Source organism: Gasterosteus aculeatus, chromosome 3 (assembly GCF_964276395.1).
Source record: "Gasterosteus aculeatus chromosome 3, fGasAcu3.hap1.1, whole genome shotgun sequence".
NCBI lineage: Eukaryota > Metazoa > Chordata > Actinopteri > Perciformes > Gasterosteidae > Gasterosteus > Gasterosteus aculeatus.
The window spans coordinates 10,050,059-10,071,678 of NC_135690.1; the positions used below are offsets into that span (position 1 = coordinate 10,050,059).

The following is a 21,620-nucleotide window of genomic DNA, read 5'->3' on the forward strand; positions in this document are numbered from 1 at the left end:
TGTAACCGGGGGGCGTTACGCGACCGCTGCAATAACTTGCTGACGTAATAACAAAGCGTTTGAATTACGCGGCATCATTCAAAACCTCCAGGTGGCGCCGTGTGCGCGTGAAGCCGGTTTATGCCACACCCCTTTCCCCCGTAGAAGAAGTACCCGTCCGTCGCCCAGTCTCCCCGGGCAGAAGGCGTCTGGCCGCCGCACCCGACTCGCCTGCCCCCCTTCCCCTTCCTCCCCCACCCTGAAGACACCCCCAACCCCACCCCGTCCCCGGTCCTCTCGACCCAAACGTCCTCCCTACCGGCGATACCAGACCGCCATCTTCGGCCATGGCGACGAACGCTAAGCGAAAGCAGGAGGAGACTCACTTGAAGATGCTCCGGGAAATGACGAGCCTGCCGGCGAATAGGAAATGCTTCGACTGCGACCAGCGCGGGCCGACCTATGTCAACATGACAGTGGGCTCCTTCGTCTGCACCACCTGCTCCGGGATCCTGTGAGCTTCTCTCTTTATTGTTGTGTGCCCAAAGTATCTTCTGGGTTAAAGTATCTTCTGGGTTATTTGTTTGTTTTTACAGTGTACAACAGAGGACAATGCGTGGCTGTCCTTCGTGGACGTGCGCCCCGGTGGAACCGTTAGCTCGTTAGCTAACCTTTAAAGTTTGGTGCCGGTAGCATCGGTTCTTGCCGTTGGCCCGGTAACCCGCCGCCGGTTAATACGCGCGCTTGAGGCTTTGCTTCGGGCGCGTCGGTGAGACGAGCAGGGTGGGTCCCTCCGCCCGGGAGGTGAGAGACAAAGTAGGGCGGTGGGTCGACCAGTGGCTGATGAAACTATCCGAACCAGGATTTATGCAATGGAAGTGCGTTGTTCCCCTTTCAGGTGTGAGCTAGTAAAGGTGTATTGTGTTATGAAAGAGTTTGTAAACCTCGTTTTAGGTGAGGAGACACTAAGTTGAGGCATATTTGACAACAGATTCAGCCGTGAGTCTGTGTGGATCATGCTGCATCAGTTTTGCACCGTTTGGCTCTGCAGTTTTCCTCTTTATTTTCCTTTGCTGGACTCATACAGCTCTCTCATGTTGCCCTGAATAGCACTTTCTAAAATCCCCACATGAATTCTGGTTTGGTTTGGAGATCTGATCTTGATTCAGCTTTTCCTCCAGTATGTGTCCTGAGTATCAGACTTAATTTGATCCTCAAACAAATCATGGCAGGATCCCCAGAGCATGATGCTGACAGGCCTTCGTGGCGGTGATGGTTGGATGTGTATTGGTGTGAGCAGACCATAAACCAAACACTAACCCACGTGTGTAGTCGTTTACTCAACAGTGGTTTTATCTTTGCCAATCTGCCATAAAGCGCCAGCTGCTCGAAGCTATTTGAAACGTTTGTCGGCCACACTGTGTCTCCCATCTTGGCAATAAAGCGAATAATCCCGAGCGTCGTATCTTGGGAGCTGCAGCAGTGTTGACAGGATAAAGGTCCCTTTGGCACAAACCTGTGATTTTGTGCTCTACAAGAACTGATTCCATAATCTTGTGACTGATCCATTTTTTTTGCTGTGGAGAAACTGACCACGTGGATGTTTTACTCCAGCTACTTAATGTGATATAATCAATATGATGTATCTTCTTACATCTTGAATTCTGAACACCTATCCAGCATTAAACACTTACCTCTGATATTTTGATTTGGTTTGTATTTAAAAAAATGTGCACTTATTTTCGAAATACCAAACATAAAGAACTGGCACAAAAATATCTATCAATACCTCCAAGGTTTTGTTTGTTCACCTCATGACAAATGTAAACTGATCTTGATCTTAAGCTGACACGTGCCCCCTCCACCCGCAGGCGAGGACTGAACCCCCCCCACAGAGTGAAGTCCATCTCTATGACCACATTCACACATCAAGAAATTGAGTTTCTACAGAAACACAGCAACGAGGTATCATCCAAAGTGCACACTTTGCCACAAAGGAATCTGCACCATGTTTCCCAACATTTTACAGTCCTCCTGGCTTTGATTCTGAAGCATCTTGGCGTTGTTCTGAACTCTGCATAGTCAACTTTATTGGCTTTCCCTCCTCCCCATTTTTTACTCCCTTTTCTTCTCATCCCCTCCCCCTTCCCTCTACTTTCTCTCACCTCTCCCGGCTCTGGCACCACCCCCACCCCAATCCTCTCCTTACCTCCCACTCTCCTCATTCCTCTGCCCCCCCTGTAGGTCTGTAAACACATCTGGTTGGGCCTCTATGACGACAGGACATTAGTTGTTCCAGATTTCCGAGAACCGCAGAAAGTAAAAGAGTTCCTCCAGGAAAAATATGAAAAGAAAAGATGGTAACATCAACTTTTGTTTGTTTGTTTTCAATATATTTTGTTTTGAGTATAATCTGTTGCTCACCAACCAACATTCCTGACCACATTAATGTAATAAAGTAATGTTTAGATTGAACAATACTTTATACTCCTGTGGATACATCCACATAATTAATGTAGTCGGGAACATAAATGCAGTAAAGTAGCAGCTGAGAAACACAGCGTGCTGAGTGGGAGGGGCTGCCTCTGTCAAAACATTTTGAATTTGTGGACTTGGTTAAACATGTGTTTTTAGTTTGATGTTCTTCACTGTCAAGGACTATTGACACGTCTCCTTTTTCCTCTTTTACTTCAGCTTGTGAGCACTCTTATTACGTAAAGGAACCGTAACCCATTTGATTTGTATATTTACCTTTTTATCCCAATTGGCTCTATCAAACAATTATCAAACATTTCTACAACTCCCTTCATTAATTTTTTTTAATTACCTCTACATCTGCGCTGGTGTTATTTCATGGATGCCCAGGTATGTCCCCCCAGACCAGGCAAGAGCAGTAGCGAGTGTGCAGGTCGCCGTGTCGGGCTCCTCTGCAAGCAGCACTGGTAGTACCCCAGAAGTCCAACCCCTGAAGACCCTGCAGCTCAGCAAGACCCCACTGCGCCAGGTACCAAACATGTGCACTGAGGCGCTACTTGTCTACAATTTTATATTTTAGAATTTGGTTGAACAGTACTAGCTAAAACATAACGTTTTCGGGGGCTGTCCAGTCACCCCGGAGAGGTCGTTCCCAGACTCGTGGCGCTGCCCACGAGAAGAAGTTTGACTTGCTCTCGGACCTGGGAGGAGACATCTTTGCTGCTCCATCCACTCAAACCTCCAGCGCCGCCAACTTTGCCAACTTTGCACATTTTCCAAGCCAGTCGGGTAAGAAGAGTTTTCTCTCAGAACTCCTATAATATAGGACATTTTACTTGGCCACTGAATACAGATTAGTCCATATATTTCCCCATTGTTTAGCTTTTGGTTCATCGTCATCGCATGCATTGCCCTGCCATTGTTTTTATTTCTACATTCACTGTACGTATTCATCTTTCCTTGTGTATAGCTGCATCACCTCAAGGTAATACAGATACCAACTTTGCCAACTTCGAAGCATTTGGAAACACTACAATTCCATCCCATCTGAGCACGTCCCCCCCCTCAAAGTCCTTTTCACCAGGTACCCCTCCCCCCTCATCTGTCCCTTTCATTGTCTTTCCACACACACACTCACCCTCATCTCAGTATTTTCTTTTTCATTTCTTACCCACTGTGTCCACTGGTCAAGCTCTCCCTGTATCCAGTAATCCGCTATAGATGCCTAGAGCATCTTCTGGTCATTACTCCTATTAGGGCTGCACAGTATACCGGTTCTAATTGAATTTCTCACGTACCGTTCATACTGGCGTTACGCCATAAAGACTGACGTTGTTCTTCGGCAGGCGGCAGAATTAATTTTTACACGTCATCGAGGAGCGTTCAGCGGGCGGAGCTACTGTGTGTTGAGATTGAGTCATGGTTGTAACTCTATAACAACAATGAGTAACCCACAACAAACACTCTTTAACTGGGTAAAACGCCACGACACAAGAGCTTGTGACACACAAACCATTTGTAACACTAACAATTGTACATTTATAAAAGTTATCCTGCTTAACTGCATGCTGAGTACAGCTCACAGCAGGAAGTAACTGTGTTGCTACGTGAAAACACGGAAAAGAGCGAAACAGGAGGAACAACGAGACCGACACCGTCCGAATCTTTCTAAACATGTATGGATATTGATTTTTGGCCGTACCGCCCAGCCCTAACTTCTATGATACTGGATGGAAGCACATTTCTCTTGGATACCAGTTTCAGTTTTTTTTTTAAACTTAAATCGTGAATGCAAAAATAGCTTGTTAGGTTGGGAACACATCAAAATTAACATTCAATTATTTTTCTCTGGATTATTTAGTAATTTCTTTGTGCCATTATTGTGTGGGCACGTGCGCTAATGTGACACTTGATCGTCTGAGGGCTTTTTTTTCTTCAATTTTCTCCTAAAAATGTTAAAAGGGGGAGGTGTGCCGATCCCATCAATGTCTAGTGCCGTCCCTGCCCAGTCCAACCATAGAGCGGATCGCTACGCTGCTCTGGCTGAGTTGGACAACGAGCTCAGCTCTTCTGTTACCGCAGCCAGCAATGTGCCAGGGTGAGAGAGACACACACACACACACACACACACACACACAACAATATTGTAATAGCACGGCTGACACATTTTTGAGAGAGATTGTCCATTTCCTCCAAAGTGCAGATAGAAATTTTGAAAACGTCTGTGTGAAAAATCCATGGGTTTAGCGTGAAAGGTGTGTTTTTGACTAAAGTCCTGGAGTACGTCGACATCAGGAGAAACTGTCTATCAGAGCTCATTTCAAAACAAAAACAAGCCTATCACTTCTCTTGCATGTACTGAACTGATGTAAAAACAAGAATGTGCTTCTTCACAGGAACTTATTTGGACCGGTGCTTGGTTCATCGCCCGCCCAGAATCCACACGTGTTACCCAGCATGCAGCCTGGCTTTGGAGGTGGTTATGGTGATTACTACAACATTGGTGCAAACATAATGAAAATATATTTACAGAGCTGTACATTTTTACCTTTTAACTTGAATACTTAAAACTAAATTCTCGTTGTCCAGCCGGCCCATCCACAAATCCCTTTGTGGCTACAGCTGTTGCCCCGGAGATGGCCACCAACCCTTTCCAGGTCAATGGCAGCCCTGCAGCTGGAGGTGTGTGGCCATTTAACCTTGGGTGTATTCAATTAGAAGTTTGTCAAAGAATGTCGCTTGACTCCTGTGTGTGTGTGTGTGTGTGTGTGTGTGTGTGTGTGTGTGTGTGTGTGTGTGTGTGTGTGTGTGTGTGTGTGTGTGTGTGTGTGTGTGTGTGTGTGTGTGTGTGTGTGTGTGTGTGTGTGTGTGTGTGTGTGTGTGTGTGTGTGTGTGTGTGTGTGTGTGTGTGTGTGTGTGTGTGTGTGTGTGTGTGTCATAGCCTCGTTTGGCACTGGCTCCATGAGCATGCCTGCCGGCTTTGGGAATGCATCTTCCTACTGCCTGCCGACCAGTTTCAGCGGAAACTTCCAGCAGCAATTCCCTGGCCAGGCTCCCATCCCATACTCTCAACCTGGGGGGGGCTACCACCCTCAGTCCAATGGTTAGTGGCCTCCCACCCGCTTTTGTCCTCCTGTTCCACCTGTGCAGTACCTGTCAGTGATTTAGGCCACATGCAGCATGTTCCTTGGCTTTATTCCGTCTGCATTGGAAGTTGTGTTTCTGATGCAAGTTAATAGTAAGACCTGTCAGTGGCAGCTACTGCAAATTGATAAAAGGTTGCATTTGGGGAACAAAGCTGTAGACCAGAACCAACAAAAGGCTCTATTCACACCTGAATGCAATCTGGCATGCTGGGCATAGCGTTTTTTTTTATTTATTTTTTTTACAGTTTTAGTTTCCCATAATTTAGTTCTGTGTATCTTTGACTGTTAACAGCCTGCTCTTTATGGCCCGTTGGATTTAACGTTTGCAATGAAACATCCTCATCACTTAACTGCTGGACAGCGCAGACCCGACCTGTAAATCCCCTTCTCTTCTTCACCCCTAGGCCCTGCATTCCCAGTCTACGGTCAGAACAAGCCGTCCATGACGCCCTTTGGGCAGGCCATGGCCGGCAATGGCATGTCCAATAACCCATTCATGGTAAGCGTGGGTTGCCTTTTGGTTTTCCCAACCTTTCGAGGTTAAATAAACAATGGATCTACTGTGCGAGGCTTCATCAGGTCAAGAAACCAAATTATACTGACAATTATACTCACGGATTTCACTGAAGACATCCACCACAAGAGATAATTGTGTCCGAATGTTTTCTGTCTGTGTCTTAAATCTCCTTCCCTCCCTCATTTCAGGCTGGAGCCCCAGCTGGGTCGTTCCCTGCAGGGGGTTCGACCAACCCGTTCCTGTAGCACAACTACCAGTCTTTGCCACCAGAGGGCAGCATGCAGCACATATTCAAGTATACCGTCTGTCCTGCAGTTAGTGGCAATGGCATTTTTCGTTTTTTTAAGAGAACATTTTTTTTATTAAAAAAAAGTTTACATAATTATGAAGGATTACAAAGGACTATATTCAAGACCAAGGGACTGTTATTGGGGAAAATGTACTGTTTTGGACTATATACAATATTTTAGGTTTTTGTTTTGTTTTGTTTATGACTAAGCTTTGTGCATATCCTTATTTGTTATCACAATTAAGTACATGTTTTGTATAACAAAGACCTAGTGAACACAGGGTGAGTACACACACACCCTGCAGAGCACCTCCCTCACTACAAACTGTCTACGTAGGTAAGGGCAAAGACTTGAAGATTATCCTCTGGTGTAATCCAATCCATGATCTCTGGTTTGAAGCAACCATGATGGTGCAGGTATTTCATTTTCAAAAGGGATCTAGTTTTTGTTATTTCTGCACAATTGTGCTTTTACTGCCAATAAGGTTCAGCAATGTTGTTTATTAACTTACAAGTTTCCTGTAACCCAAACTGTGTACGGCTAAATTAGTGTAACATCCCAAGCAGGTGAGTGGGATACAGCCTTGATCCTGGACGCCTGCATCCCTTTATTATTATCATTGCCAATATCTCTGAAATTGTGTAAAAAAACAACAAAAAAAACAAAACAGTCAGGGCTTTTTAAAATGCATAACTAGGTGCAGGTCCTTCAATATTTATCCAGAATCAATTTCATATTGTTTAACCCACCAACTGAAGGGACAGGCATGTCTACCAGAGCACAAATGGGGGAAAGAGACAAGAAACGCAGGCTTTATTATTTCTATGTCTTGTTACCCTTCCTAATATACAAATGCTGGTAAACTGTTAAATATACTTTTAAGTGACCTCACTTCTGCTTTCAGATATACACTACATTTTTGGAATATAGTAAAGCTGAAAGGAAAGGCCCATGAAAGCCTGAGGCTTGTGTGTGTCACCCAGATTGGGTAATGGACATGGATGACATAGCAAGAAATAACTGCACAACATGCAACAAAATACATAGATGTGTGCAGAGAACTTTATTAACTACTATAAAAGTGTCTCTTCAAACAAAGATATTTATGAAATGTTTGTACCGTTATATTTACTGCACTCTGTCGACACCTGTCTAATTTGCTTTCTTATAAAAAAGCAAACCGAGTGAAGAACAGAATAAGGAGGAAATAAAAATCTCCTTTCGGTATGCTTTAAATTAAGGCAAGGTAAAAAGAACACTTTAATATGGGGATTATTACATGACAGGATCAGCCTGGGACTAAACCAGTGTCTCATTTGTGCCACCAGTGACTAACAATGAATTTGACAATGTGTTTCTTGTCTTTGCAAGAATAGGTAAGTAAATGTGTACATATATAAATATATGTATAAATAAATTAAAAGATTTTTAACTACAATCTTGACTTTGTGTCACTATGTCTCTCGGTAATTGGATCAAAGGGGATATTAAACTCTGTAGTTACAGCTCAACCCATTAAAGTCCGTGGGAGTGGGCTGAGCATTGTGAACATACCGCACTATGATCAATAGTCAGGCCTCCAAAACGAGCGTAATGTCGACATGTCGCTCAGCAGAATACCCACGAAGCCGCAGTTCAGCGCGCGCTCGATTTAGCGCCGTTGCCATGACAACAAACACTCTTCGCCATGGCGTCGCTTCTGACGGAGCCGTTGTTTGAGACGTCCGGACGCGGTCATCCCTCCAGTTTCTATCACTTTGCGGTTACCAAGTCCGAAGTAAGCGTCGCTATTTTTGACCTGTGATCCGTTGCTGATGGTAAAAACTACAAGAGACTAAACTAACCCACTGACGTTAGGTTAGTTATCTTAGTTCCTCTAAGCTAAGTTGAAGTAACCTTACGTTATATTAACAGTAAATATTAACAGCTAAACGCCAGCTGCTGAGCTAAATTTGTGTAAGACATCTGTAGAATTGTTAACATTAGCTTTAGTAAAACAACTGGATTTAAACGCGTGGGTTTTACGTAAAAAGAAAAGAAAAATTCTTTCAATGAAAAATTTGTGAACCTTTTGAACGATCACTTCCAGGTGATCTGGAGATGGTGGAAGATTTCTCCGAGAGTCGTAGACCGGCTCTCTAAGCCGGGGGAGCTGAAGGAGCCTCACCGGGACTTCTTGGATGACAGAATGCTTCAGAGTAAGGACTTGCATTCACCTGCTAAATGGCAAAAGGGTTCAACAGGAAGCACTTACTGCTTTTGAGTTCACTGTGAAAAAGTAGAGCTGTTCTTCCGTCATCCTCTTTTTTTTACTGATTTGGAAAGAGGATGATTGTTTTTTATAATACTTTGGCAACAAATGTTGATTACATGTAGCATATTTTTTTTGCATGCTGTATCAACAGTAGACCTGTACAGAAAATCATTACACAGTCCTCAGGTATTTATCTCTTTCATTTCTGATTGTGTCTTGTGAATGTTGTATGTGAGCACAAATTGAATGCATGAATGCGGATGACGGATAAAATAATGGCCTTCTTCCCAGGGGAGGTCAGTATGGTTTTCGGTCAGGGAATCTTGGAGTACACCATGTCTTTGTGCCAAGGCCATTATGATTACCTGGAGCGCCTGTCTGACACCTTACTTCTTAGGATAGTAAAACATCTTGAGATAGAGGACATCGGTCAGCTTGGACGAACGTCGCGCAGGTTTCATAAAGTGAGTAACGAGATGCTTAAAAAACCCCAAACTGTATCGTTAGATAACAAACATGAACTGTTATTTAGGATTGTAACATACTTCTATTAAAATAACTTCTGCTCCCCAGCTGTGTGGGTCAGAGGAGTTATGGGAGCAGGTAGTGCAGCAGCGCTTCAGCACAGTGTCGGCTGAAGTGGCATCTCTAGCGCTCGACGTGGGCTGGCGCAGCATCTTCTTCACCAGTAAGCTACAGCTGCAGAAGTTGATCAACCGAAAGAGGCTGAAGAAGGCTAAGAAGCGACAAGCGAGACAGGTCTCGGACACCGATGCAAAGGCCGAGCAGTCTCACGATGACACCTCAGAGGCAAATCCGACGCCTGGTTGTGCGGCTGGCCCTCACTTTGGCGGTATACCAGATCTATGTCTTGGCACGGATCCTGGTACTCGCATTGACACCAGCTCTAGCTGTGACATTGACCCTAACCCTGAATCAGTGGCTGCCTCTGATTCCAGCGTGCCAACTGGTTGAGGACATAGAGAAGTCTGTGGTGGAAACGCAGAAGGGTGACGGTCATTGCTCAAGTTGTTGAGTTGTTGTTGTAAAAACAAACAAACCAAATGTTAGATGTGGTTAATGAATCCATGAAAATGGTATTTTGGGACATTTTTACAAGTACATCTATTGTGCCATGTTTTTTTCTGACTTGGAATAAATGAACAACAAAATACACAATATACAATACATTGGATGTAATATGTAATAGAAGAAATGTATATTGTATACAGTATTTTGACTGCAGCTTGGCCTCAGTAAACCACCACTTTATGATGAGCGTCAACTTTAACAGAGGGCACACAAACATTTCTTTATGCTATAATGTAACGGGGAACTAAAGACAGGATTATTGGTACAGCATCTCCAATAATATAATCTTGATTCAAAGATACTCAGAATCTGCTTTTTATCGACAAGCAATTCTACTCATCCATCTTTTTATTTACATTTTATTTGGTCAGGCCAGTTCTGTATTCTTAACAAGGAGGATATCCTCCAGTTGCTCTGATGTTGCTAGGTGATGTCTCGGTCAGTATTCATATCATGATCTAGATTCTTAGAGGGCACAGATAATGTCTGTGAGTTTGATAGGATTAAGAGTGCTGTGCAAACAAAATACACAAGCCCTTAGGGGGCACATGCTGCCAGCGCTAATGGTCCATCCTGTGCTCAGCTCATATTGACATCGGCGGGGTCTTGAGACGGTTTGAGCAGGGATTAGCTAGGTGTGAGTAGCAGCCACCTGTGCTACAGCCCTGCTCTGCATCTACTTAAAGGGGCATTTCACCACTACCTCTCATTGTGTGCAGTCTCTGCCGATAAGTTCCATCTCCAGCAGCCAACCGCAAACTCAAATTCTACTTAAGCCCCTAACCGTAGACCTGCTCTTTCAATAGCTGGTTGTGAGAAGTGACGTAGTTATTAGGCTCCACTGTCAGGCAATATTTATGCAGCATAATCATTGATTTGTTCATTAAATAGTTTTTTATTTTTTATTCATTTCTGAACAAAAATATATTGCACCACATAATACAAATGTGGTCCTCCTCGTGGTTCCCAACTATTTACTTTATATTTTCATGCGGTTGTTTTGTTTTTACATTTTTGGTTATTTAATTTCCTCCGTAACAACATTTAAGGGACATGACTACGTACATCTTCATGCTTATTGAGAAAGAGAACAGAAACCTTGAGACACTTTACACTTGTGTAGGTACAAAAACAGACTTCTTGTGTTTTAGTTGTTATGCACTGGATTCACTCCAAGAAAAATATAATTATTATTATATATCGTGTTAGCACCTTCCCCTACTTGACTCTCAATGCTGCGCTGGTAATACTTTCTTTCTCCTGCATCTTTTAGTGGGAAGGCCATAATAGGATGGAGCCGGACCAGGTAAAGAACATGTAGTGAACCGTGCCGGGGACAGGATGAGTACACTGCCCATCTTAACCTATATCTCCTCCTCAGGCTAATCCGTAGCAGATTTAAGTAACATAGAGCGACCATCTGAAGCCGGGTGGAGAATATGTACGCTAATGTGCCCCTGCTCAAATCATCAACGCCTTGGCACCACTGTATCGCGTAATCCCATGTTTCCCAACAGTTTGTTTAAGGCCGTATTAGGCACGTAGATTGCGATGTGGCCAACAACGACATTTACTCAGCTCAGCAGGGATCCCAGAGTCACGTGGAATCTCACGTCTTACCACACTTTTTCTGACCTGGTCAAAGATGAAACCTTTGATCTATTTTCATCCACTCAGGAGGCTTATGTGCTTTACTGACACTGATCTATTTAAAACATGATTAAAATTCACTCTTTCAATCATCTTTTTCTATGGGGTGTTTTTTTTTTTTGTTGATTGCATGTGGTATTAAAAATGATTTACAAAAGCATCATCCGATGCCTTTCCCCTCTGCTCTGTGAGGACGTCTTCCTGGGCTTCAGGTCAAAAGGTCTGCAGCTTCTGACGGCAAGGACGGCTTGTGATCTTGTGCAGGGCACTAATAGCTTGAGACCATTTGAGACAGGATTAGCTAATATTATCTGAGCTTTATTGCCAGGTGTAAAGCCATTTGCCAATTGATCACACTGCATATGCATAAATATATATATATAAATATATATATGAAGAAAACCAATATTATATCACTGTTACTTTCCTCTTCTCAAAAGATGATAGAGATGGTCTACCACATGTAAGCCAATGCTTTTTAACAACTTTCGTCCGTCTGTGTGTGTGTGTGTGTGTGTGTGTGTGTGTGTGCACATCAGAACCCACGCAAACACGCAAATAATAAAAGACGCAACACAAATGTTTCTCATCAAACTCAATTCATTAATTTATTGGGTTTGTATCCATTTACAATGAAATGATTCCCCAGACAATTCCTTTGACAAACCAAAATACACATCTAATTTAATCTAGTACACACATACTGCATTTTAAAATCAATCATACGCATCATTATTTTGTCATAAATGCATCATTATCCAATATCAGAAACATACACGCCAAAAATATGTTTAGATGGCTCCAATCTAATTGTCTGTTAAACAATGACTCATGTGAAATAACCTTGATTTGTAAACTATTATTCAGGATTACTTTATCAATCTGAATAAATCAAATTGATTATGTACTCACAGTTCACTCGACATGGATGACCTTTACAGAGCACGTGCATTTAGTTTAACAGTGCATAGTAATAATGTTAAGTAGAATTTTAGGAATGTTCAAATTCGATCTTGACGTGTTGGCCACTGATGAATAAGGGGACATGAGGAGAGGATTAGAAGTAAGCTGTCTGAAGTACCTGCCCTGTTGAGACCAGGAGGGAGGAAAGAGAAGAAGTTGAGAAGGCCGTATCGTAGGCCAAATTTGCTATTTGGACTAAAAGTATTACGTCAGTATTCTGCTCAATATTTCAAATACAATCTTATTATCTATTTACACGCTACAATACCTCATGCTAGTGCCCAACTAAATAGTGGCGCGTTACCACGCAACCTTCCTTCCTGAGAGGACCCGTTGACCGCTGTGACCGTTGTCTTCCTCTTTGCAGAACGTTTTCTGCTTCTGTCTTTGGTCTTCTGCTTCACCATTAAATATGCTCTCGAAGACCCAATTGGACCACTGATTGAGACTACAGAACACCATGAACAAATATAGAGGTCCACAAAGCCTCTTAGGACAGAGTCCGCTTACGATTCCCTTTCCGTGCACAGTCTCCTTGAATAGTCCACACAAAGATCCTTAAGCCCAAATCCCTGCCTGGTATTTAATTCTAAATGAGTAATTACTGGGTGTGTCAGTGTGTCTTAGCTTTGCAGGTAGACTGGGTGAAGGAGCTCATTTGCAAGCCTGCTTCGGAGGGAATCGCACTCTCACACAGACGAGCACATTGTGAAAGACGCTGAGGGTATCCGTGGGGAGCCACTGAAGAGCCCAGTCGCTTAAGGGGGGGGGGGGGAGAAGACCACATACAGCCGCCAAGATGTGTGACATGGGGGGACTGGATAACCTGGTGGCCAACACGGCCTACCTGAAAGCCCAGGGAGGTGATGACAAGGAGATGAAAAAGCGACGCCGCAGCTTGGCTCTGCCCAAGACCGAGCAGTGCGCTGCGGTACGAGCTTCCCTCGAGAAGGATTTTACATCGCTTTGTGAAAGGCAGCCTATCGGGAAAAGGTTTTTCCGTGACTTCCTGGCAAATAATCCCGACTACAAGCTGGCTGTTGATTTCCTTGATGAGCTGTATGATTGGGATCTGGCCGAAGGGGCAGAGAAAGAAAAGGCAAAGAAGAGCATCATGAGCAAGTATTGCAATGCTGACTCCAAGACATTCCTGTCCTTCCTCACTGGGGAGCCTCTGGAAAAATGCAAGGCTGTGACAGATGCAAACTTTGATGAGGTGATGAAAAGCAAAGTCCAGGAAGGCGTAAGAGATTATCTGAAAGACAAACCCTTCTCAGATTATCAGGCCAGTCCATTCTTTGATAAATTCCTCCAGTGGAAAGAGTATGAGAAACAGACCATCACCGACAAATACTTCTATGAGTTCAGAACACTTGGAAAAGGAGGCTTTGGAGAGGTAAGAATGCAAACTCCTCCATCATTTTATAAAGTCGGTTGATTTATCTTGTAACGATGCTTTAGAATCAGGACTCCAGCAGGTTCATTAGATGAAATTGTGTTATCGATTTGAAAATATCTATCTCAAAAATATTTTGTTTAAAGCATTCTAAAAAGTAAGAGAAAATGACACAAAAACATTACATTACATGTAATTTAGCTGACGCTTTTATCGAAAGCGACTTACAATAAGTGCGTTTCAACCATAAGGATACGAACTCAAAAGAACAAGAAACACCAAAGTGCGATTCCATTAAATAAGCCGATTTCAGGTACGGTCTGAAGAGGTGTGTCTTTAGTTTGCGGCGGAAGATGTGAAGGCTCTCTGCGGTCCTGATGTCATCAGAGAGTCATTACATTACATTATATATTTAACAATCTTTTGTAATTTTAATGAAGGTATAGTTAATTGTTGTTCCATCTGCAGATGGATGTTAATATAACTTGCATGATTCAAACACTAATGAAAAGTTTTTATTTTTCAGGATTAGGATTAGCGTTAGGCTGTTTTTAATTGAGATCACATAAGAATATGAAATTGATTGAAAATTCTTTCAAGTTTGTCCATTTCAAGACCAACTGCTAACAAAAGACACGATTAAGCAGTAATTAAATTGCAGGAATGGTGAATAGCAGTATGCGTTCTTTTATGAAATCATTAAAACGATTAGAGGTCAATGGGAATGCCTTTATTGGTCTTTTCTATCTGGTCATTGCACATTCAGAGGATCCACCATCAACCCCTGAGGAATCCCTTTTCTGAGTCAAGGCCATAGCATCATACATCCTGAAATAAGAAAAATACTAATTCATGAATACAAAACTTTTCTAAAAATGTAGAAAACGATTGATGAATAAATATTTAAAATAGTCATATTTTACAGTTTATGCAAACCGAAACAACAGTGAAGTTGCTACTCCAACCAGGGTTGAAATATTTCCTGTGAGTTTACAACATTGTCTTTTAAAACAGCATGTTCAGAAGTTAATCAGGCACTTTACTTAACTTTGATACCGAACAATCCTTTTTAAACTTCCAGTTTAATTTACTCATTTACTACAACGAGGGGGATAAAACCATTTTCTGTATTCAGGAAGTGATTGATACCAGAAGTAAATGTTCACATAAATATAGAAAAAAGGGCCCAAAGACACAGCTGGCAAGGTTCAACCTTTCTTTCCTTTACTCCAACCAATAATTCAATATAATTATTTTGGTGTTTCTGATTATATAAATAGTGAATGAAATATGTGATGGCGTAAATTGAAAATGTCAAATCAACTATTTTTACGATATATTCAACAAATACTGAAACAGATTACGTTTTTGTTTTTTACAACTTTCCACAAGGGAGTTTTTATTGCCATTAAACTTTCAACAAAAAGGAAAAGCAACAATCTGATTTTGGTCTTCGTTTCTCTTGAAAATAAACGGTTGGATATTGGTCCTCCTTTCTAACAAATCATCCTTCTCCAGGTGTGCGCTGTTCAGGTGAAGAACACAGGCCAGATGTATGCCTGCAAGAAGCTGTGTAAAAAGCGACTGAAGAAGAAAGGGGGTGAAAAGATGGCCCTTTTGGAGAAGCAGATCTTGGAGAAGGTCAACAGCCTGTTTCTGGTCAACCTGGGGTATGCATACGATACCAAGACCCACCTGTGCCTTACGATGACCCTTATGAATGGAGGAGACCTCAGGTACCACATTTACAATATCGGCTATGATGGCAAAGGGGCGGACAAAGGCATTGAGATGAGCCGCATCATCCACTACACGGCGCAGATCACCACGGGCATTCTGCACCTGCACGAAATGAATATCGTGTACCGCGACATGAAGCCGGAGAACGTGTTGCTGGATAGCTTTGGCCAGTGCCGTCTTTCCGACTTGGGTCTGGCCATAGAGCTTGTTCCAGGGAAGCATGTCACCCAGATGGTGAGTAGATTTACGCACAACGGTAAGGTTGAAAAGCCCATTTCCGGTTGGGAAAAGTCTGTAAAGAAGTTCAGTTAGGACACCAAGTTGTACTCTGAAAGGCTTTAGGATGCTGTTGACATGAGGGGGCCTTGCTGGATGACGTCAACAATGACGATGGGACTCATACAATGATTTTACATCAAGTGTCCACCCCAAAAGGCTTTAATCTATCAACAGAAATAATTATTTATAATTATCATCTAATTACTCAAAGTATTTGAAGTGGCATACGCCGAGAACATGAGCAGGGGGTCTCCCCTGATCATGAACCTGATCTGTAAATCAACAATAGCTTAGTTGGGTCATCTTCTACTTGGTTGAAGTTAAAGGCCAGATTTCGGCCACTCACGCAAAAAAAAACGCTACGCAAAGACACAGAGCGCTGGTTGCTTTGTCACCTACATTAGAGTCTGACATTGAGGTAGGAACTAAGAACTGAACTCCAAGTTGGACAGACTGTCCATCGTGTTGGGGAGGTTTCACTTTAAATCCGGACAGGGATTACGAGATCGCTTAAAGATCTGTGCAGTGAGTCTTTGAATCCATTATGCAACTCATTCGATCCTTCAGCAGTCAGATTATAGCCGGGCCATTTATAGGCCACCATTGGTGTGCCGGGTAATGTCGGAAACCTTGGAGGTCCAGTGAGTGTGAGATGCTCACAGCTGTTAAGTTATTTCTGTTCATTGTTGCCTCAAGTGTGTTGCAATTTCTTCCCATGACACTTTACAAAGCCGCGATTCTCCCTTTTGTGCAGATGTCATGTAAACTCACCTGCATTAACAAATGGATATTCTAAAACAAAATGATGAAAGTTTTGCTGCAGGGTTTTGACAGGAACTTACTTGATGTACCAAAGAGTAAGCTCTCGGCTCCATGAAAGTCCAGTAAGCTCATTATCTAATACTCTGATGCCCCTCGGCCAGCCGAAGTGACTGGGCTAACCTCGGGCGAGGGTGGCTTTGGTCCCCTAATCTTCTTAGTGGGAATTACACAAGTCTGTCCCTGATGAGATTGGTCCAGGTAAAAACTTATGGTGAATATATTTAGACATGTTGGTCTGCAAACAAGTTGTGTTTTTCATCTGATTCTTGCAACTCAAATCAGACGAATCATGGTGATGATCCTGTATGAACTCCAGCGGGAGAGGTTGAAAACAATGCAGTAGTATTATATTCAGTGTCCAATGAAGATGCATAATTTTTGGCTCTTATGAATGTGAAAGCGTTCATTACATTCTCAGGGCTACGCGTTGTCTGGATCGTACATATTTCAGCAAGTGGGTGCAGCATCCAGACATGTCCAGTCTCGCATAAGAGCCTGGACTAATTCTACAACAACTGGTCAGTGTGTAGACGCACACGACTCCTGACAGGTCGAAGGATTAACATTAGGATTAGGACTGCAGGTGAGGTCACACAGGGAGAGGATCGGAGAGGGAGGGAAGGGAGCAGGGAGAGAGTAAGCCAGGGAGGGACTCGTGAAAGTGACACAAAGGGAGACGGACAGAGAAGATTAGAGTAAAGCTTTAGTAACCAAGACAATTGACCTTTGCGACACATGTCATCAATGGCGACGCACAACGGCTGCAGACAACCGTCTGTCTCTCTGTCTGTCCTCCGTGTCCTTTCAAGAACAGGGTTATGAAGTTGGATTATATTCTTGCATATAACACACTGGGCTTTATAACAAGTTGACATTACAAGGATTTAGAGATGCACCACATATCGAATGACGACCCTTCCCCCCCCAGGCTGGTACAGGAGCATATATGGCCCCTGAGCTGCTGACAAAAACCCCGTACAGGACATCAGTGGACTGGTGGGCTCTGGGCTGCAGTATCTACGAGATGGTGGCCGGCTACACACCTTTCAAAGGCCCGGAGAGCAAAAAGGAGAAGGTGGAGAAAGAGGAGGTGCAGCGCCGCATTCAAAATGAGGAACCAAAGTGGGAGCACAAGTGCTTTGATGCTCCAACCAAGGACATCATCCAGCAGTTCCTCAAGAAGAAAATTGAGGAGCGCTTGGGCATGAAGTAAGTTCTACTCTTGTAATCCACATTTAAACCGTTTGACGTATAAAACTGGTTTCTGGAATATTTACTGTAACCAAAATGTTCCATGAGCCAGTTTAGCCACTTTCCTCTTGATTCATTAACTCTGACATTGTAGTTTTTAAAGAATATTGTTGCTCCGTCATTAGAAACAACATGGAGGATCCGAGGAAACATGAATGGTTCAAGAAAATCAACTTCCCCCGTCTGGAAGCCGGGCTGGTGGATCCTCCGTGGGTCCCCAAACCCAACGTCGTCTACGCCAAGGACACCGACGACATCGCCGAGTTCTCAGAGATCAAGGGCATTGAGTTCGATGCCAATGACAATAAATTCTTCAAGGAGTTTAGCACAGGTGCTGTACCCATTCAGTGGCAGCAAGAGATGATTGAGACTGGACTGTTTGACGAGCTCAACGATCCCAACAGGAAGGAAGGTGGAGGAGACGCTGATGGCGATAAAAAGTCTGGCACGTGTATATTGCTGTGAGAAGTCACTGTTTGGTATAATTTACCAGTAATAATACTCAATAAATTGTTGTTTTTTCAATCAGATGCACACCAATGTTGATATTGATGAGCGTCTTTGTTAAAAAAGATGAACCATTCTTCTCTTTTTAACGATGCTCAGGGAGACGCACTGCTTTTGCGATGCGGTTCGGTTCGGTAAAATACGGAAGATGTGATGATGTATTTTGAGCATCATCACTTGGGTTCACATCTTCTCTTCTCTTTTTTGGATCAATATTTATTGATCTAGACGTGCGACCACGTTGACTGCTAGGAGTAATTTGTACAACCTTTACATGAGTGTTAAAATAGCAAGTGAAAAGGCCTTTGTGCCGTAAATGCGATGATTAGAGAAACCTGTTGAAATTCAAACTTGAGAAATACACTTTTAACAGTGTTTTGCAGTAGAATTACCCGCTAAATTGTTGATGTTGCATTGAATATTGAGCTTTAAACCAATTGGAACCAACATGTAGAGAAATACTTTGGTCTCTTTCAATAGTGTAAAAGCATTTCTCAGCCCCCCCCCCCGCTGTGCGCTTTATTGATGCCATCATACAGTCACACTGATTCGTATTGATTGAGCGCATGTGTTAGTCTTAGGGTTTAATATTTTATCTTGCAATCCTAAACCTCTTAATTAAGGATGGTCACCGCATTTACATGCAGGTGGTTACTTCCTGACCATCGTTTCAGCTTTCTAAAAAGCAGCTGTATGTATTGTATACAAAGAAATGCATCTAGCTATCTATCTATCTATGCACGGAGAGAAAGGCAAGTGCATAAGGTGTCTAAAACTATTTGAATGAAGATGACACTGAACACCTCCTCACTGAGTCCCTCTACTGTTGGTGCTATGAGGCCTCACTTAGTGGGACTGTTTAGCCCTTGGATACAGAGAGAGGAAAAAGTGCAGCAGGTCATTGCTGCATAGGAAGGAGGAGAATTTAGAGGAGTTGGACAATACATTCCTGTACCAGGCGTGTGCAGGTTGTCCTGTAAATGGCCCTGAAACACTGTGATACTTCAGGGCGCGTTTCTTAGTTTGAGATGAGTGTGAATCACTCAAACTAGACAGATCCTCAAAGAGTCCACTGCTGTGGTCACCAAGCTGAGTTTAGAGACTGGGGATAGTTCAAAAGAAAATCTTTGTAATTCCTGTTTACTTGTCTCAGGGTAATTATTTGCTTTACGTTTTAAAATTTCCAGATCTTGGGAGTTGAGTTTCCACAGTTAATGTTAATAAGATAAATATATATATATGATCCATGTACTTGTAAATATAACATAAGAGGAATTGCTACTAGACTACCAGATGTAAAGAAATCTCAAATCCTTGAATAAATTAAAATATATGACTTTTGCAATGTGTTTGTCCCAATTTGTTGTAGATTTAGCAGAAGTTGAGCAAGCGCATCTGCCACGGGTGTCAGAGAATGAACATAACTGTGCCATGTTACGCACGTTCTCAGTGCCATGTTAAGTGTTGCTGAGGCCTGTGGAGTGAAAACCTAAAAATATCAACTGCATTAATTCCCTTCAAGAATGCTGACTAAAGCCGCGCTGTTCTTCAGGCTTCTGCAAATCGGCAACTTCAACTCTTAGCTGATAAGGCGATAACCAGTGTTATCCCTGCGCCTTCTTTGCTTAAATCAGCTTCAAATCCCTGAAGCATCTCAATGTTACTGCCAGAGGACGGCTGTCAGGAGAGAACAGAGCTACAGCGAGGAGGGACTTTTTGACACTTGACAAAGAATGTAGTTTGAATTTAATTAAAATATATAATCTTAAAAATCAGCCAAATGTTTGTGAGTACTGAAAAGTGAGAAAACGTATTCATTTATTTGAGCGAATCTTCACAATAATAGAAATAAAATACATAAACAGATACAGATCTTTACATTTCAGAATGTGAGTTCTAATAATTTTAGACATTTCCAACATTTTCCAATATAGACTTTAGCAGACGCTACAGCTGATCCATGATGCAGTTCAACCCTGAGAGATGATCTTACATGTAGCAGGACACATGACAGCCACGCACAGAGCTGCTGCTGCTGTGGAAGCTGGATGGATGGAGGTGAGATACTGACCTGACATGTCTAGTTACAGCTACAGCCATACACAAAGCGATGAGAATATAGTCTGTGTTTCAGTAAACAACCAAATAATTAGAAATATCGCTACAGTGAAGCTAGTATACTTGGTCCATGCCGCTGACACTAGCAACCAAAGGATTACTCACCTGGTCCAGCCAGCATTTCCCCAGCGACTATCACCTGATATCGTGGAAACCAGTGTTAGGTTAAATATTTTTTTTGCCACTGGATTGTGGAGTCAGAACAAGATGAAGAAATTGGAAATGTTAAACGCCTCACTAACCTCACCCAGTTTCTCTGTTGATGGAGTCGGCCTTTGAGAGCGTCTTGCTCCGCCTGTGTCCTCGCCTGCTCCCCCTGTGGCTACGGATTTGTGCTACAAGGACTGCGAAAATGGGATTGAGTGGAAATAATTTACATTCTAAATCAATATGTTGCAATTTGTTTGTTCTTTTTCCACTGTGATGGGAGTTTCTCTGTGACTTGTTTGCATGGCTGGTAGCCACATCGTTGCCAGGTCTGAAGATTGGGATCGTCATTGGGTGTGGCCGGGGGACGCCAGTAAATCAGCTCAGTAAATAATCCCATCGTGTGTACATTTTTGGTTAAAATAAGGTATACGCAAGTATCTCACAGTAAATACGTTACCTATTTACATATATAATATAAGCACGCCGGTTAAATATAGGAAACATTCCATTAGTTGAAATGAGGAATTTTATTTTAACCACATCCAGTAGACATGAAGTAAAACAGTAACCTACTTTCATGTAGTCCAGGAAGCGGGGAGGCCCGGTGAAAAGCAGCAGAGTGCTTTGGGCGTATCGGTCATTCACACTCACAGAGCTACGTTGTATTTATGATAACACCATAACTAATTACACAAGGCCATTTTAGAACTGAGGTAAGACCACCGTCATTGGGGCAATGTTTGGCAGAGGCTCATTTTGAGTTCTGGCAGTGGGCTGTTTATTCGTGTTCCTTCTATTGGTTGCCGGATGGGCTTTGTCACGCAGACCGGGAAGCCCTGCCGGGCCCGTTGCACGTGCCCTTCACTGCGCATTAAAGCATGCGAGCGAACTGCACTGGCCTGTAGCGTCCCGGGCAACCACGTCCCTGCAGATGTTATGTGTCCATTCTCTGGTTTCCTCCAAGTAAACGGTGATATCTGTGCGTCAGCAG

General features: G+C 42.9%; 3 protein-coding genes across 6 annotated transcripts; all 3 read left to right on the plus strand.

Moving 5' to 3' along the window:
- Window positions 1-13: 13 nt before the first annotated feature.
- Window positions 14-7,845, plus strand: agfg1b (ArfGAP with FG repeats 1b). 4 transcript variants are annotated; one of them, XM_040171729.2, is made up of 12 exons: window positions 14-493; window positions 1,851-1,944; window positions 2,224-2,339; window positions 2,845-2,983; window positions 3,087-3,243; window positions 3,425-3,538; window positions 4,417-4,552; window positions 4,851-4,930; window positions 5,044-5,136; window positions 5,396-5,557; window positions 6,005-6,099; window positions 6,306-7,845. In XM_040171729.2, the coding sequence occupies exons 1-12, from the start codon at window positions 327-329 to the stop codon at window positions 6,360-6,362; spliced, it is 1,410 nt and encodes a 469-aa protein (XP_040027663.2). In that variant the 5' UTR covers window positions 14-326; the 3' UTR covers window positions 6,363-7,845. The 4 variants fall into 4 exon arrangements, with proteins under 4 accessions (XP_040027663.2, XP_040027662.2, XP_077955231.1 ...); XM_040171728.2 differs by having other exon boundaries at window positions 68-493; window positions 4,851-4,939; XM_078099105.1 differs by lacking the exon at window positions 3,425-3,538 and having other exon boundaries at window positions 68-493; window positions 4,851-4,939.
- Window positions 7,846-7,967: 122 nt separating this feature from the next.
- On the plus strand, window positions 7,968-9,847 carry fbxo36b (F-box protein 36b). Its single transcript, XM_040171750.2, has 4 exons — window positions 7,968-8,184; window positions 8,497-8,605; window positions 8,953-9,125; window positions 9,235-9,847. Exons 1-4 carry the CDS (start codon window positions 8,095-8,097, stop codon window positions 9,634-9,636), a joined length of 774 nt encoding a protein of 257 aa, XP_040027684.2. The 5' UTR covers window positions 7,968-8,094; the 3' UTR covers window positions 9,637-9,847.
- A 2,959-nt stretch (window positions 9,848-12,806) lies between these two features.
- On the plus strand, window positions 12,807-19,702 carry grk7a (G protein-coupled receptor kinase 7a). Its single transcript, XM_040171722.2, has 4 exons — window positions 12,807-13,762; window positions 15,281-15,736; window positions 17,532-17,812; window positions 17,980-19,702. The coding sequence occupies exons 1-4, from the start codon at window positions 13,166-13,168 to the stop codon at window positions 18,317-18,319; spliced, it is 1,674 nt and encodes a 557-aa protein (XP_040027656.2). The 5' UTR covers window positions 12,807-13,165; the 3' UTR covers window positions 18,320-19,702.
- Window positions 19,703-21,620: the final 1,918 nt, after the last annotated feature.

Coding starts and splice junctions, on each gene's coding strand:
- agfg1b (XM_040171728.2), top strand. CDS start 327: ATGGCGACGAACGCTAAGCGAAAGCAGGAGGAGACTCACTTGAAGATG. Junction 2,340..2,844: donor AAATATGAAAAGAAAAGATG/GTAACATCAACT, acceptor ATGGATGCCCAG/GTATGTCCCCCCAGACCAGG. Junction 4,553..4,850: donor GCAGCCAGCAATGTGCCAGG/GTGAGAGAGACA, acceptor GCTTCTTCACAG/GAACTTATTTGGACCGGTGC.
- fbxo36b (XM_040171750.2), top strand. CDS start 8,095: ATGGCGTCGCTTCTGACGGAGCCGTTGTTTGAGACGTCCGGACGCGGT. Junction 8,185..8,496: donor TTGCGGTTACCAAGTCCGAA/GTAAGCGTCGCT, acceptor GATCACTTCCAG/GTGATCTGGAGATGGTGGAA. Junction 9,126..9,234: donor CGTCGCGCAGGTTTCATAAA/GTGAGTAACGAG, acceptor TCTGCTCCCCAG/CTGTGTGGGTCAGAGGAGTT.
- grk7a (XM_040171722.2), top strand. CDS start 13,166: ATGTGTGACATGGGGGGACTGGATAACCTGGTGGCCAACACGGCCTAC. Junction 13,763..15,280: donor GAAAAGGAGGCTTTGGAGAG/GTAAGAATGCAA, acceptor ATCCTTCTCCAG/GTGTGCGCTGTTCAGGTGAA. Junction 17,813..17,979: donor GAGGAGCGCTTGGGCATGAA/GTAAGTTCTACT, acceptor CTCCGTCATTAG/AAACAACATGGAGGATCCGA.